General features: G+C 45.5%; 1 protein-coding gene across 2 annotated transcripts in view; it reads left to right on the forward strand.

Annotated features, from left to right (window-relative positions):
- Positions 1–2,392: 2,392 nt before the first annotated feature.
- LOC104668194 (nodal modulator 1) overlaps positions 2,393–17,336 on the forward strand; it is a 64,246-nt gene continuing 49,302 nt past the window's right edge. For both annotated transcript variants that reach the window (XM_010370846.2, XM_030924560.1), the window contains exons 1-5: positions 2,393–2,719; positions 7,220–7,309; positions 10,137–10,182; positions 13,467–13,567; positions 15,358–15,464. In XM_010370846.2, coding sequence (XP_010369148.2) covers positions 2,555–2,719; positions 7,220–7,309; positions 10,137–10,182; positions 13,467–13,567; positions 15,358–15,464 — 509 coding nt within the window. In that variant the 5' untranslated portion in view covers positions 2,393–2,554. The remainder of the gene's footprint in view (positions 2,720–7,219; positions 7,310–10,136; positions 10,183–13,466; positions 13,568–15,357; positions 15,465–17,336) is intronic.

A 17,336-nucleotide genomic window follows, 5' to 3' on the forward strand; every position in this document is an offset into this window, starting at 1 on the left:
ACAGTCCTGGTGCTTCGTTTCTTTCTATATTTGAAGATGAATTTGAGGGAAATAGTCAGAAAGTCAAGAAGAACACAGAGGAAATCATTTGGGGTGAGTCCAGAACAAAACCTGGGGACCCCAATTTCTCCTTTTCTATTCATTTTTTTTAAGACAGAGTCTCACTCAGTCACCTAGGCTGGAGTGCAGTGGCAAGACCTCAGTTCACTGCAACCTGTGGCCCCCTAGTTCAACTGATTCTCCTGCCTCAGCCTCCTGAGTAGCTGGGATTAGAGACTTGAGCCACCACACCTAACTAATTTTTGTGTTTTTAGTAGAGACAGGGTTTCACCATGTTGGCCAAGCTGGTCTCGAACTCCTGACCTCAAATGATCTGCCCACCTCAGACTCCCAATATGTTCGTATTACAGTAGTGAGCCATGGCTCCCGGCCCCAATTCTTGCTCTCTAGTTCCTGGAAAACCTATGGCTGCTTGCAGAGAGTCTTAGACAACTTCCTTTTCCTCTCCAGGCCTCCAGGCCTCGGTTTCCCATCCTGTAAGATGAGAGGTTTCCACAGGCCAACACTTCCTAACTAGTGGTTTTTTTTTTTTTTTTTGAGACGGAGTCTTGCTCTGACGCCCAGGCTGGAGTGCAGAGTGCAGTGGCCGGATCTCAGCTCACTGCAAGCTCCGCCTCCCGGGTTCACACCATTCTCCTGCCTCAGCCTCCCGAGTAGCTGGGACTACAGGCCCCCGCCACCTCGCCCGGCTAGTTTTTTGTATTTTTTAGTAGAGACGGGGTTTCACCGTGTTAGCCAGGATGGTCTTGATCTCCTGACCTTGTGATCCACCCATCTCGGCCTCCCAAAGTGCTGGGATTACAGGCTTGAGCCACTGCGCCCAGCCTAGTGGTTTTCAATCCTCTGGTGATTTGCATAAAAGGCATCTATTTCAATTGTGGTTATACATAACAAACCCCAATAAATATACTAATTATTTAAATGGTGTCTCATTATCACTGAATAGTTGAGAGTCTACTGCATTTGAGTGAAAATGCAGCATGAGAAACTGAAATCAGATGCATTCATGATTATGACCCTGAGGTCAATGTGTCATTCCCTTCGTTCCCTGGTTGCCCCCATGAAGGTTTGACTACTATACAGTTTGAACCTGTGTTTCTTAGTTGTTTGTCGCTTAAGTTTTAGCCACAATGGCAAATTGCAGTGGGAAATCCAGTCTTACTTTGTCATTTAGAAACAAAATACAAAACCTATCAAAATAAAGCACTAGGTTTTTTTTTTTTTGAGACAAAATGGAAGAATTTCTAATATTAGGTCAGAAAAGCAAATTTTTTGGTGTGTATTTTTTTTTTTTTTTTTTTTTTTCATACGGAGTCTTGCTTTGTCACCCAGGCTGGAGTGCAGTGGCGCCTTCTCGGCTCGCTCTAAGCTCCGCCTCCCGGGTTCACGCCGTTCTCCTGCCTCAGCCTCCCAAGTAGCTGGGACTACAGGCGCCCGCCACCACGCCCGGCTAATTTTTTGTATTTTTAGTAGAGATGTGGTTTCACTGTGTTAGCCAGGATGGTCTCGATCTCTTGACCTCGTGATCTGCTCACCTTGGCATCCCAAAGTGCGGGGATTACAGGCGGGAGACACGCGCCCAGCCTCTTTGGTGTGTATTTTGATGTGGTGACTGGTAGTTAAATTCAGTGTACATATGATTTCACTCTTGGGACAAAATATGCTGGATTTGAACTTATTTTCAGGCAAATGTTTCATTTTACAGAGCTAATTCAAAGTAAACTGACTGCACGCACTTCTCGCTTAGGGGAAGAAAACTCACCAAAATTTGTTTCTAGGCATATGCTATTAGAGCTAGGATTAAGATAAATCTTACATACCTTCCTTAACATGCTAACAACACGTTTCGCTTAAAAAAAATCGATCATTTATTATGGAAAAATACACCAGCTTACACAAATTCCTAAAGCGTTTTTCGTGTGTGTTTGTGTGTGTGTGTGTGTTTGCAGAGACGGCGTTTCGCCATATTGCCCAGGCTGGTCTCGAACTCCTGTGCTCAAGAGATCCGCCCACCTCAGCCTCCCAAAGTGTTGGGATTACAGGCGTGAACCATCACACCCGGCCCTAAAGGTTTTTGTGGGATTATATATTTTACCTGAGAAATATGTGGGTCAGAAAGATTTGAGAAAGTTGTTAGATAATTCGACCAACAAAATCTCCCGTCCTTTCCAGCTGTGATGGTGAATTCTAAAGTAGAATTCATCTTTGGAGCTTCTCCCCATAGGCCCGCACCTTGCGTTGCACCTGCCAGACTGTGCGCCGAGTCCTCCAGGCCTCTAGAAGGCAGAGATGGTCTAGTTTTCTTGCCGAGCATGCGTCGTAGTTCTCTCTTCTGGTGCGGTAAGCGTGGGGTCGAAGCGCGCGTGCGCGGCGGCGGCGGTGGGGCGGGGCCTGGACTGTCAGCCGGTCTAGGAGGAGGAAAGAGTCTGCGGCGTGGGGTGTGAGGGGCGGGAACGGGCTGCCTGCGGAGGGTCTAGCTGGGGGAGGTCTGGCCATGCTGGCGGGCCAGGGCGCTGGACCGCCGGGGCCCGCGGTGGTCGCCGCCGCGGTGGTGCTGCTGCTGAGCGGCGTGGGGCCGGCGCATGGCTCGGAGGACATCGTGGTGGGCTGCGGGGGCTTCGTCAAGTCGGACGTGGAAATCAACTACTCGCTCATCGAGGTGAGCGCCCGCCCCGCGGCCCGGCGTCGACTCACCGGGCCGGTGGTTCAGCCCCTCTGGGCCGCGCTGGCGTCGTCTCTGACACTGGGCGGCGTGGAGTCCTTGGAGCCCTTACCTCTTCCGAGGCTATGCTGTCCGCGGGCTCCCCGCAGCTCCTCCCCAGTCGCGCTGGAGGAGAGGTTTTTATCATGGGGTTGTGTAAGGACTGAGGGGTGCCAGACCTCAGGTTCTTCAAAAGCTGGACTCCAGATCCCCGGAACCCAGACCCCAAATTCCTTGGAGCCCAGACCCTATTTCTTTAAAACTTAGACCCGAGATCTCCTCGAATCAGACCCCCTGAAACTCAGATTTCCCCAAACCCGTATTCTAGAACCTCGAGACCACAAGTCTTATCCCCCAAACTCCACAGCCCAGACCCCTCCCGAAGTTCTGATCCACTGCTACTTCAAACCCTGCGGCATGATTTTAAAGAGCATCGATTCCCATCCCTTAGATTCTGACCTAGTAGATCAGTATTGGAAACCCTGGGGCCGGAGAGCTATTTTTTATTTCTCCGGCTCCCCTCCGCCTCTGAAAATGGAGAGTTGTCAGCTGCCCTGATTGCCTTAATGAGTAGTTACTGGAATTACCCTAGAGATTTGTGCAGAAGTTCCCCTCCCCCCCCGCCAGTTAAGTTGTAGTCCTGTTAATGTTTATCAGCCCGGTGGGATTATGACCCTGAAAGGTTCCCGTAAAGAGGAAAGGGATGGATGGAGGTAGGGGCAGAAGGTCCTTTGTCCGGGTAGTTGGGAGGGTACCAGAGCAAGGCCTGGGCCTCATTTTTGGAAGGGGATTTATATTGGGGTAGGACAAGGAAGAGGAGAAGAGCAGGCGCCTCGGAGGTAATTTAGGAGAAAACGAAGGAAGAGCCTGGGAAATGCCGAAGAGAGGGACTGGGAAATAAGACCCCAAAGATCTCTGAAAGCACCTTTGAGCTGTTCCAGGGCTGGCAGTGAACGGTGAAGCACTGTGTTCTGCAAAGCGGGTTGCTGAGGATTGGGGGAGGGGCAGGGAGTCATTTCCACACCCCACTAGCTCTGCGACCTGCCCTTGCTCTAGGTCTCAGTTTTTGTACCTATAGGATGGTGTTGGGAGAGAAACAGTGGAACCCAGCAGATGTATTTCCTTAACAAGCGGATCCGTGATCTTCAAGGCCCCCTTGTTTGCAGCTTTTTTACTCTGAAGAGGTCAGAGGTCAGGCATTGAATGAATCTACCCACTGGCAGTGGCAGGGCTCCTAGGATTTCCTGGGTACATGTTTCTGGGTGCCCATGCCACCTTCTGGGTCTGCCTTGGGGACATGGCGCGTTCAGGGTGGTATGACCGTAGATGGCACAGGGCATTTCAGAAGCTGCCTGCTAAGGCCTCTTGCAACTTGTAGTTTCCAGGGGTTCTAGAAGGAAGGAAAAGACAGACAACCCCCTCCACCCCCACCCTCATACTAATAGTGACCTTGAGATCAGAGAGCAGGTTTTGTAACGCATTATGAAGTGTGTTCCTTAAGCCCGAGGGCCGCCTGTCCAGATGGTCTGGGACACTCTTTAGTAATTCTGATTCTGAAATCAGACATTTCCTACTGGCCATCTTGATATAGATTACATTGCTGTCCTGTGTCCTGATGGTACTTTATGAAAGACGTAGAAATAGGCCGGGCGCGGTGGCTCAAGCCTGTAATCCCAGCACTTTGGGAGGCCGAGACGGGCAGATCACGAGGTCAGGAGATCGTAGACCATCCTGGCTAACACGGTGAAACCCCGTCTCTACCAGAAATACAAAAAACTAGCCGGGCGAGGTGGCGGGGGCCTGTAGTCCCAGCTACTCGGGAGGCTGAGGCAGGAGAGTGGCGTGAACCCGGGAGGCGGAGCTTGCAGTGAGCTGAGATCTGGCCACTGCACTCCAGCCTGGGTGACAGAGCGAGACTCCGTCTCAAAAAAAAAAAGATGTAGAAAGAATCAAGATATTTCACCGTCATTTCTTGATTGTGTTTTTTGTGTTTCTGTGCAACTGCCTTCATTCTTCTCCAGCTTTCTCTCCTCCTGGGTGTTTTTATATCGTGTTCATTGAGTCAACAACTATTTACTGGGCCCCTGCGCATACTGAAACCTTGTCCCTGTTGTGGATATAGCAGTACAGTGAACAGAACAGACAAAACGCCCTACTCTCATGAGACTGACATTTTGTTCTCTAACAGGGACCTTACTGTTTAAAAAAAAATTATACCGGTTGCTAATACTTTAACAATCAGGAGGTTTGCACATGAAAAACTGGGTTCTTTATTTCTCTGGAAAACCAGCTAAGCTTTTGGGTTACCACACCTGGCTTGGGTTGTGTAGTGATCCGAATCCCTTTGGATGAATGCCCCTTGATGTTGACTCCCTTACCCCTCTAGGCTGGTGAATTTCCTGTCCCTGCCTTAAATGCATGCAGCTGAATCTCTTTGTCACCTGTAACAAATTCACTGAGTACCTAGAGTAAGCAAGACACTGTCTCAGGTGCTGTGGAATGTAAGTTGTGGTCACTGCCCTCAGAGAACTTTACATACAGGTTCCACATTATTTCACACCAATCCTTTCCCAAATGTTGGTGTTATGAGTTAGTCACTTTGTACATCTTCTTAGCTGGTAAGATTCGACTGTTTCATTGCAGCTTGTGTCATGGTCTGTTTCATGGTCACAGAGCGTTAGCATTTTGGAGGTGAGGCTTTTAGATGCATCAGATCCAACTGTTTCCTTTTACAGGCTTGGAAACTGAGCCTCAGAGTGGTTGAGCCATGCAGGTACATTTAGGAAATTTTCCTTGAGCCCAGTGTGTTCCCTGCCTGTTACACTCTGTTGACTTTTTCTTCAGAGAGAGAGATATTAAATAGTAATACAAGCTGCTTTTTCTATTTATTTTATTTTATTTTATTTTATTTTGAGATGGGGTCTCATGCTGTTGCTCAGGCTGGAGTACAGTGGCACCATCATAGCTCACCAAAGCCTCTGACTCCTGGCCTCAAGCAATCCTCCTGCCTCAGCCTCCTGAGTGGCTGGGACTACAAGCACATGCCATCATGCCTAGCTAATTTTTTTTTTTTTTTTTTAGTAGAGATGAGGTCTGGCTATGTTGTCCAGGCTGGTCTTGAACTCCTGGGCTTAAGTGATCCTCCTGCCTCAGCCTCCTGAGTAGCTGGGATTACAAGCACATGCCATCATGCCTAGCTTTTTTTTTTTTTTTAAGTAGAGATGAGGTCTGGCTATGTTGTCCAGGCTGGTCTTGAACTCCTGGGCTCAAGTGATCCTCCTTCTTTGGCCTCCCAAAGTGCTGGGATTACAGGCATGAGCCACCATGCCTGGCCACAGACTGATTTTTCTTTGAATCCATATTCTGTAGCAGGTGTTTAGTATGCGCTGATGTGAATCTGTACAACCACATGAAAGGGAGTGGCTCTCTGTCAACACCTGAAGAAACCAAACATGAGCTTGCCCAAGGCCACATGACACGTGGAAGACCCAGACGGTATTTGGGCATCTTACTGGGTTAACACTTTGTGTCTGGTAATGCTCAGAATGTAAGAGTTTTAGAGAGTCCTTGGGCAGTGGACAGATATTAAATAAAATGACACGTAATATCTGTGTCATTTTAATAATCTCTTTTTCTTCTGAGAATGAAAGTAATGAGAAAATTAAGTTTCTAGATGAACGTTGCTCCATGTGTTTGAAATTACTTAGAGCTAGTAAGGAAGATCTCTGGCCCTCATTCCAGACCTTTAGTTGAGAAACAGTGGTGGGCCTTAGGAATTTGTATTTTATTTTACTTTACTTTTATTTTATTGTTATTTTTGAGACAGAGGTCTTGCTCTGTCTCCCAGGCTGGAGTGCTGTGGCATGATCTTGGCTCACTGCAACCTCCGCCTCCTGGGTTCAAACAATTTTCCTGCCTCAGTCTCCCAAGTAGCTGGGACTATCGGTGCCTGCCACCACGCCTTGGTAACTATTTTTGTATTTTTAGTAGAGACAGGCCAACACCTTGTTGGCCAGGCTGGTCTCAAATTCCTGACCTCAAGTGTTCCGCCCACCTCAGCCTCCTGAAGTGCTGGGATTACAGGCAGGAGCCACCACACCCAGCCAGGAATTTGCATGTTAATAAGCACCTTACTAATGGCAAAGTTTGCAAATTTGTTTTAGACCCAGAAACTTACAGGAGCAACCTAGAGACAGCCACTAAAATAAACAGAAAAGCATTGAAAAATAAGGCATTGTAATAGGCTGTAGGTGATTTCTAATCTGAAAAACATTGAGTCACATGATTTGGGAGAGACTTTGCGGATTTCCCTCTGTCCGCAGTAATGCTCCGTGTTAAAAACTGGCGTATAATAGGTCCTCAGTAAATGCATACTGACTGAGTATATTCAGGTATAACATGTGTAGTTCATTCCCAAAGGCAATGTTATGTTTTCTGTTTTCCTTCCTTCCTTTCCAGATAAAGCTGTACACCAAGCATGGGACTTTGAAATACCAGACAGACTGTGCCCCGAATAATGGTTATTTTATGATCCCTTTGTATGATAAGGTAAGAGGCGACTGCTTGTCACTTATGATGGGAAGTCACTAGTGTGCTTCACCAGGCTGCACTCACTGTACCCTTTCCTACACTAGCAAATGCTCATCTGTTTTGTAAATTATTGGTGGAATATGGTAATCCTAGGCACATTCGGAGGGAGACAACTTACAAACTGCCTTGACGAATACAGTGGCTCTCTGTGTCTTTAGGGCCATTTGGCAATGTCTAGAGACGTTTTTGTTGTGACATCTGGCTGTGCACTACAGTTACCCAGTGAGTAGTGGCCAGGCATGGAGCTAAATGTGCTACAGTGCTGCCCACGACAGCCCAGATGTCAGTAGTGCCAGGGCTGAGAAACTCTGATTTCATAGAACCCGTGACTTGCAAGCAGCTTAAAGTATTGTTAAAACAATTGTACAAGTAGTATATGAATTCATGAACTTTGTGAAAAAAAGTCAAGGTCTTTAGAAGTATGTGAAATAAATTTGTACCCTTTTCCCTCCAATTTTACCTCCCTCTGTAGTGGTAACCTCTGAGAAAGTTTTTTTTTTTTTTTTTTTTTTCTTCTTTTGAGGTAGAGTCTCACTCTGTCTCCCAGGCTGGAGTGCAGTGGTGTGATCTTGGCTCACTCCAACCCCTACCTCGCAGGTTTAACCATTTGCCTTCCTTAGCCTCCCAAGTATCTGGGATTACAGGCGCATACCACCACACCTGGCTAATTTTTTTTGTATTTTTAGTAGTGATGGGGTTTTAACATGTTGGCCAGGCTGGTCTCGAACTCTTGACCTCAAGTGAACCACCTGCCTCAGCCTCCCAATGTGCTGGGATTACAGGTGTGAGCCACTGTTCCCGGCCCTCTTATAACATTTTGATGTGCATCCTAACAGATTGCTTTCTACTTGCTTTCTAGTTATTCAGATATCCATGGACACACATGCATATGCATATATGCAAATACACACAAGCACACATGCACATAGATTTGTATCCACAAACACCTCTATCTATATAATCCCATCCTCCCACATATAAACCTTTTATTTGGAAATACAGATTCATAGGAAGTTGCAAAAAGTCAATATACATAGTTTTGATTTTGATATAGTTTTTAATACAAATAGAATCAAACAATAGGATTTATTCTGCAGTTTCATTTTTTCCCCTGTGTTAATGCTTTCAACACCAGAGGGATATTTGGTTTTTTCCCCTTGCATGCTTTCAACGTTAGCATAGATAGATCTACTGCCTGTTTTTTGTTTTTTGAAATGGAGTCTCACTCTGTCAGCCAGGCTGGAGTACAGTGGCGTGATCTCGGCTCACTGCAACCTCTGCCTCCTGGGTTCCAGTGATTCTTCTGCCTCAGCCTCCTAAGTAGCTGGGATTACAGATACCCACCGGCACACCCAGCTAATTTTTTTTTTTATTTTTAGTAGAGATGGGGTTTCACCATGTTGGCCAGGCTGGTTTTGAACTTCTGACCTCAGGTGATCTGCCCACCTCAGCCTCCCAGAGTGCTGGGATTATAGGCAGGAGCCACCATGCTCGGCCTACTGCCTTCTTTTTAATCGCTGCATAGTGTGTCAGAGTCAAACCCAAACTGTAATTTATTTAACTACTTGGGCATATAGACTTTCCCCAATTTTAAAATAATGGTAATTTTAAAATAACACACCAGGAAATATTCTTGAACTTAACTATTCATCTAGAATGCATAGGATTGATTTCTAGAGGTAGACTAGCTGGGTCTGTCCTGAAATCTGTTTAATTTTTACATAGTATCAGTATCAGACTCAAGAAACCAGAAGGCCGGATGTGGTGGCTCATGCCTGTAATCCTAGCACTTTGGGAGGTTGAGGCAGGCGGATCGCCTGAGCTCAGGAGTGCGAAACCAGCCTGGGCTACATGGTGAAACCTCGTCTCTACTAAAATACAAAAAAATTAGCCAGGTGTCGTGATGCATGCCTGTAGTCCCAGCTACTTGGGAGGCTGAGGCAGGAGAATCGCTTGAACCTAGGAGACGGAGGTTACAGTGAGCCGAGATCGCACCATTTCACTCCAGCCTGGGCAACAGAGCGAGATTCTGTCTCAAAAAAAAAAAAAGCAGGTTGATAAGTAAAATCTAGTTTTGTTTTATTTATTGAATTAATAAGTTAATGTATTGTTTAGAGACAGGATCTGCCTCTGCTACCCATGCTGGAGTGCAGTGGCGTGATTATGGTTCACTGCAACATTGACCTCTGGGCTCAAGTGATCCTCCTGCCTCTGCCTCCTAAGTAGCTAAGACTTTAGGCGCCTGCCACCACACCCAGCTAATTTTTTAAGAATGTTTTTGTACAGATAGGGTCTTGATATGTTGCTCAGGCTGGTCTTGAACTCCTGGCCTCAAGTGACCCTCCTGCCTTGGCCTTCCACAGTGTTGGGATTATAGGTATGAGGTACTGTGCCTGGCCAAATCTAGTTTTAAGAAGTGACTTTAGTTCCTGAAGATACATGCTAACTATGCTAACTTTTGCAACTGTAGGCATGTGAGGGCTTAATGGGACTTTATGTTTAGTATTAAAAGACAGTGAATGGCCGAACCTAGTGTCTTTAGAACTCATGAATGGGCTTCAGCACTGTCTTCTGATTGTCCAGATGAAAACTTCTGGTGTTCAACTTCAGCTTGTAGCATCTGAAGAGAATCGCAGTGCTCAGTACCATTTAGAAGAACAAGGCTTACCCTTAGAATTTCATTTCCGGTGTAAAAATTTTAGTTTGGATGATAACACTAAAATAAATTAAACCAGAGTCACAATTCTCATTTCTTGAAATTACATTTTCTTTTTTTTCCTTTTAGGGGGATTTCATTCTGAAGATTGAGCCTCCCCTCGGGTGGAGTTTTGGTAAGTTAACTGAATGACTAGACATTCTTTGTAAAAGATTAGCTGATATGCCAAATATTAATTTAGGTTAGCAGAGTGCATAAACTATTAAAATATTAAGGATCATTTCCAGTATGGAGGAGGGTTTGTATTCCTCCTCTCCCTGCCCCCATCACTCTGGTTGAGTTTGGATATACCTTAATCTACCTTAAGGCTTTCTGTCACCTTTGAAAAATAGACATCTTTTCTTGTACCTTTTTGGAAACTCTTCCCTTGCGGTTTCACTCATTATGTGACTATAGAACAGTACAGAAACCAAGAGTGGGGACTTGGTTCCTGTCCCAGGATGGCTTTTTTTTCAGCCCCCTCAGTTTTTTTATTTTTTATGGGATTAATTGAAACATTTAAACATGGTGAGATTTGTCATCAAAATCCAGATTTATGTCCCACGAGATGAGAAAACTGTCAGCCTTAAGCCTTACCAGTTAAGTAACCTTGGATAAGTTACTTCCCCCTGTCAGCCTTGCTCCTCACTGTCGAGCTAGGGTCGTTATATTCCCTGCCCCACAGGGACTATACTGTACTTGGAAGATTAATACATCAATACTGAGTGTTCAGAGTGGCTGGCATGTAATTAGCAAGCACTCAGTATTCAGAAACAGCCTTTCTGCACACCTCCCAACAAAAGCTGCAAACTTTCTTCATATAACTGCCTTCAAGCGTAGCTGGAGAGTTGGGGATAGGGTTGAGATCAGAAGAGAGGGTCTGTTTTGATGTAGTTTACATTTTTGAAAGGGAGAGACTCTTGATGTTTCAGTAGAGCAGGTGTGAGTGACCCCAGTCCATGGCCTGGGGAGAGGAGTAGGGACCACCGTTGTTGATATCAGGCTTGCTTGTGCCTTAGACAAGGAAGAATTTAGCACCTGTCATCACAAAGGCTAAAATGAAGCTTAGGCAGCTTGACAGCTAATTTGGCTCTGTGGGAGCATCTCTTTATCAGTTTGTAGTCAGGGGTGGCGGGGAGGGGGGTCCTGGCTGGTACATTCCAGAAAGCTGGAGAGGAATGCAGCCCTGCTCATGGCCAAAGCAGAAGTCCAGATTGGTGGCCTGGAGGAGTGTTGTGTTTGCCACATCCCACCGCCCCCACCACAACTGGTGCTGTTGAGAAGCTTTTTAATTGAATTACACTTTCAGAAAAGTGCCCTGGATGAATTTTCACTAAGTGGACACACCCATGTATCCACCATCCAGATGATGAGATAGTACTTCACCAGCACCCCAGAAGTCCCCATCCTGGGTGCTCATTAGCCATCCCGCCCCACCCCCCCAGGTGACCACCACCCTGACCTTCTACAAATTAAAGGTCCATTTGGTCTGTTTTGAACTTTATACAAATGCAATCATGCAGGGTACTTTTTAATATCTGGTTTCTTTTACTCAACATTGTGAGCATTATCTGTATCATTTGTAGCTCTAGTTCATTCTCTTTGCTGTTCAGAATTCTGATGCATAAATATAAAATGATTTACATTTTATAAAATATTTACATTTTATTTTATTTATTTTTTTTCATTTTTTTGAGACTGAGTCTCGTTCCGTTGCCCAGGCTGGAGTGCGATCTCGGTTCACTGCAACTTCTGCCCGGGTTCAAGCAATTCTTGTGCCTCAGCCTCCTGAGTAGATGGGATTACAGGTGTGCACCACCACACCTGGCTAATTTTTGTATTTTTAGTAGAGATAGGGTTTCACCATGTTGTCCCAGGCTGGTCTCGAACTCCTGACCTCAAGTGATCTGCCCGCTTTGGCCTCCCAAAGTGTTGGGATTACAGGCGTGAGCCACCATGCCTGGCCTATATTTATATTTTATATTCATATTTTGTATCAGTGATCTCTTCTACTGTTAATGGCCATTTGGGTTGCTTCCCAATTTTGGCCACTGAAGAGTAGCACTCCTGTGAATATTCTTGTATGTATATTTTGATACACGTGTGTCTGCATTTTTGCTGAGTGTATCACAGGCGTAAAGTTGCTGAGCCGTAGAGTTGATACATGTTCAGCTTTAGGTGTTTCCAAACATCCAAAGTGGATGCGCCAGTTTGTGCTTTCCCAGCAGTGTACAAGGGTTTCCATTGCTCTGCATCCTAGCCTACACTTGGTATCGTCAGCTTTTATAATTTTAGCCCTTCTGGTGGGAGTGTGGTATTATCTCACTGTAGCCTTGATTTACATTCCTCTGATGGCCAATGAGGTTGCACACTTTCGTATGTTTATGTTTATTTGCCATGGGCTAGCTATTTTTGTAAGGTTCCTGTTCAAGTCTTTTGCCCATTTTTTATTGGAGTCTTTGCATGTGTGTGTGTGCACATGCGTGTGCAAGCATGTGTGCAATTCATCTTACCTGAAAATCTCATCTCATGGTTTTTCATTTTTTTCTGTACTCATTACTCCACATTCTTCCTAACCTTTCAAAAACTCAACCTTAACCGTTATTATGATGAACTCTTCAGTTAAAAAAAAAATGGAGTTAATTGCTGATATTGAAAAATCAAGAGATAGTATATCAAATCCAGATTTCCAGTTTTTTGGAGAAGTTGGAAGGTCTGGCAAAGCATGGCAGTGGTTGGCAGACTTGAGTGGCGGTTGTCCCCTTTCAGTTTGCCATAGTCCCCCCGAGGATGCTCTGCTCACTTTGAACCTGTGAGGCGCCTGTGGCCTTGGAGTTTGTGGTCCTGGTTTAACATGGCTGAGCTCATGCACTTGGTAAGGGAACAAATCCACAGCCAGACTTTTAGGGTTGAATTGGGGCTCTGTCACTCAGAAGCTCTGTGATCTTGGGAGCTCCTTTAACCTTCCTGTGCCTTAATTTACCCCTCACTAAATTGCAGCTATTACTGCCTGCCTCTTAAGATAATTGTGAGGATTAAAGGCACTTAGCTCAGTGCCTGGTTGGTGATGAGTATTCAATAAATAAAATTATTTGGTGCTCACTGAATTTTCACTGGAACTCTGAGATACAACTTGGCTGAAAGGCTGTTGCAAAATTATTTCATACTCTAAACATGAGTTCCTTCTGGGGCAGGAAACCAGGAGGCTCGGGGGATAGGGGTGAGAGAGAGACTTTTCCCTGAATACCTTTTTGTACCTTTGGATTTGGAAACACGAGTGTATTAAGTGTTCAAAAGTAAAATGAAAACTTAACAATAAAAATACTTAGAACCTAAGTTCTACTTAGGTTCACTGTACCCCACAACTAAGCTTGCCTCTGTGTCTTGTGCCCCTGTTTCCTCCCCCGCTTCATCCCTCAGAGCCGATGACCGTGGAGCTCCATGTGGATGGAGTCAGTGACATCTGCACAAAGGGCGGGGACATCAACTTTGTCTTCACTGGGTTCTCTGTGAACGGCAAGGTTTGTCTTTGGAACTTGATTATTTTTCCTGTTCACTCTATAATGTATGGTAAATCCTTTCTTTAAAAGATGCAGGATATTTTAACCCGGGGACTTTGATCCCATAGGGGACCCATGGAAAAGCGGCAAGAGAGCCTGTGAACTCTGTGCTTCATTCTGTGTAGAACGCAGCAGGAGTACTTAGGAGTGAGATTGAGGTTGCTGGTCATCCCCTCTGCTTCCAGAGCATAGGCTGTTGGTGTATTTATTTATTTATTTATTTATTTATTTATTTATTTATTTGTCTATTATTTTAAGACAGGGTCTAGAGCTATTGCCCAGGCTGGTGTGCAGTGGTGCAATCTTGACTCACTACAGCCTCCACCTCCCAGGGTCAAATAATTCTCCTGCCTCACCCTCCCGAGTAGCTAGGATTACAGGCATGCGCCACCATGCTCAGCTAATTTTTGTATTTTCAGTAGAGACTGGCTTTCGCTGTGTTGGCCAGGCTGGTCTCAAACTCCTGACCTCAGGTGATCCACCCACCTCCACCTCCCAAAGTGCTGGGATTACAGGTGTGTGCTATGCACCCAGCCGCTGTTAGTGTTTATGCCCGGGATGGCCTTTTACAGGGATGCCGAGTTGGAAGGATGCACTCCCTAAGCCTTGTGGCATCTTGCTGTCCCTGTGGGTGAACTGAAGTCAGCTTCTTCCAGAGGCAGCGTGCATCTGCTTCTGCCACTCACCTGGGAGGATTCCCATCATTTAAATTCTGAGAGTTTTTTGGACCGCCGTGGTGGTATGAATTTAGAGTGCTAACGGGTGTGTGTCCCAGCTCCCACGGGTCAGATTCTCGGGGGAGAGTCGTTTTGCTTCCACCCGCCCTGTGCCTGAGGTTGGGATGTGCTTCCTTCCTTCCCGTCCTTTTCTTCATGATGGGCTTGTTTCTCCTCTGCCTTTGCGGTGAAGGGGAGGCCCTTCCATCCCAGCTGTATGTGGGCTTCTTGTTGAGATGGGGATCTTGGGTAGCTTTTTCTTTCTCAATGGTTTGCACAATAATGGTGAATCTTTTTTTTTTTTTTTTTTTTTTTGAGACAGAGTCTCACTCTGTAGCCTAAGCTGGAATGCAGTAGTAGTGCAGTCTCTCTCACCGCAACCTCTACCTTCTGGGTTCGACCAGTTCTGCCTCAGCCTTCCCAGTAGCTGGGATTATAGGCATGTGCCACCAGACCCAGCTAATTTTTATATTTTTATTTTTATGTATATTTACTTATTTATTTTTTTTAAGATGGAGTCTCCCTCTGTCCCCAGGCTGGAGTGCAGTGTTGTGATCTCAGCTTACTGCAACCTCCATCTCCTGGGTTCAAGGGATTCTCCTGCCTCAGCCTCACGTGTAGCTGGGATTACAAGCATGTGCCATGACGCCCAGCTAATTCTTATATTTTTAGTTGAGACAGGGTTTCACCATGTTGGCCAGGCTGGTGTCAAACTCCTGACCTCAGGTGATCTGCCCGCCTCAGCCTCCCAAAGTGCTGGGATTACAGGCATGTGCCACCACACCTGGCCAGGCCAATAATGGTATATCTATAACTGATGATGTCTTAGATTCATTGAAACAGAGAGTCTTATTTTACTGTTACTGTTCCCTCTTCTATTCATCCCCAGGAAACATATCCATGATTTATATCATCTTTTCAATGGGATTCAATGAGAAGGTTTCTGGCTCCACCTGGGAGTTGTAAGCAGGATTGCCAGTGCTTTGAGAGGAGGATACTTTGCTGGGTGGGCCCTAACCTTCTTCTCCATGGCAGGTCCTCAGCAAAGGGCAGCCCCTGGGTCCTGCGGGAGTTCAGGTGTCTCTGAGAAACACTGGGACCGAAGCAAAGATCCAGTCCACAGTTACACAGCCCGGCGGAAAGTGAGTAGCGTCCTGTCTCCCAGTCTTGCCTTAGAGCCAGGCTGTGACAGGGGTCATGGAGCTGGGTTTGGGAGTTTGGATTCAGGGAGTCCTGGGTTCCGATCCTCTTAACTTTGGGTGAGTTCATGCCCCTCAGAGTGCTGCATTCCGCAAGTGTGAAATGGAAGCCATTTGACCCATCTGGCCTAGCATTGATGGGATGATTAAATATGAGTTAATACTGGCCAGGCACATTGGCTTGCACCTGTAATCCCAGCACTTTGGGAGGCCAGGGTGGGAGGATCACTTGAGTTCAGGAGTTTGAGACCAGCCTGGACAACATAAGGAGACTCGATCTCTACAAATAATTTAAAAAATTATATCAAGCAGAGTCCCATGGGGGAAAAAAATTAGTTGGGTGTGGTGGCATGCTCCTTTGGTCCCAGCTACTCAGGAGGCTGAGGCAGGAGGATTGCTTGAGCCTGGAAGGTTGAGGCTACAGTGAGTCGTGATCATGTGCCGCTGTGCTCCAGCTTTGTCAACAGAGCAAGACCCTGTCTCAGACTAACAAAAAAAGAGTTAATACCCATAAAGCACCTGCTTCAAGGCCTGGGGCTTAGTGGGTCTCCATTTAGGAGCTCAGCCTGGCTCTGGAGCCTGCTAGCCTGGGCTTAAATCCCAGCTCCCCCATTTGCTGGCTGGCTGACCTGGGGCAAGATGCTTAACCCTTCTGTGCCTCAGTTTCCTCTTTTGTAAATGAAGATAATTGTGGAACCTACCTCCTAAGGTTACTGGAAAGATGAAATTAATATTATTACTTCAAGCTGCCTGGCATATTAGATCAAATAGGTTAGCTTAGTTATGATTAGAAAAATCATTATCATTATTATATCAAAACTGTTTTGTAGTCGGAACTGATGCTTAACGGATCTTGCTGAATCAGATTTAAAGCATTTATTTAATGGATGTATATAGTTGAGTTGTAAATGTTAACAGACATGCCAAGAATAATGCCAGAATAGTTCATACTGATAATTCTGAAAGCGTTCAAATCATTACTAACTCCGTTAATATACAAACTGACTAAATGGCAAAATAGAAGTTAATGAGTCTGTCAGTAGGTTATTCAATTTTAAAGTTACTATTGTTGAAACTACTTTTCATTTTTGAAATAACATTTACTTCTGCTTGACTGGTGCCTCTCCAGCCCTGGTGTGTAGCAGGAATATGGAGCTGTAATTTTTTTTTTCTGGGCTAGTAGTTTGGTGTTGACCTTACTAGAAAAACATAGCGTCTTGAGCCTTCTGAATACCTTTCAACTGCACTGACTGAAACAGTGAAACTTGTGGCACTGGGCTGATATGAAAATGAAATAGAAGCTCAGTCTACAATACTTTATAGTAACATGATTTCCAAGCCCTATCCAGTTATTACAGGCAAGATTTGATATAATAAAATACCACAGAAGAAGAAATGAAATGCATTTTCTAGTTCATTTCACTGAAATTAGCCTTCTAATTTGTCAGTTGCCTTACACATTTGAGGGGATAAACATGTTAGCATACTGGCAGCAGCATTTCCAGCCTTAGCTCTGCTCACTCTGGTGTTAGTCTGTCTATGGCTAGGAGAGTAATTTTCATCAGCTGCTGGTTTCTTATCTCAGTTGCTTTGTACAGAAACCCAGAATAGCTTATCTGTGTTTCTCTAAAGGCTTTTTCTGTGGGATTCAACGTTTGTCATGGTTTACCTTGCCCTGTGTCGTTGGCATCATCTTGTGTCAGCATCCCCCTCAGCCTGTGCATCTGTTCTGTTCTTTTCATCCTACTTCTCCCTTCCCACATGTTCCCTTGGACACTTCTGTCCCCTTCACCTTGTCAGTTCATGCCTGTCACC

Source organism: Rhinopithecus roxellana, chromosome 20, assembly GCF_007565055.1.
Source record: "Rhinopithecus roxellana isolate Shanxi Qingling chromosome 20, ASM756505v1, whole genome shotgun sequence".
NCBI lineage: Eukaryota > Metazoa > Chordata > Mammalia > Primates > Cercopithecidae > Rhinopithecus > Rhinopithecus roxellana.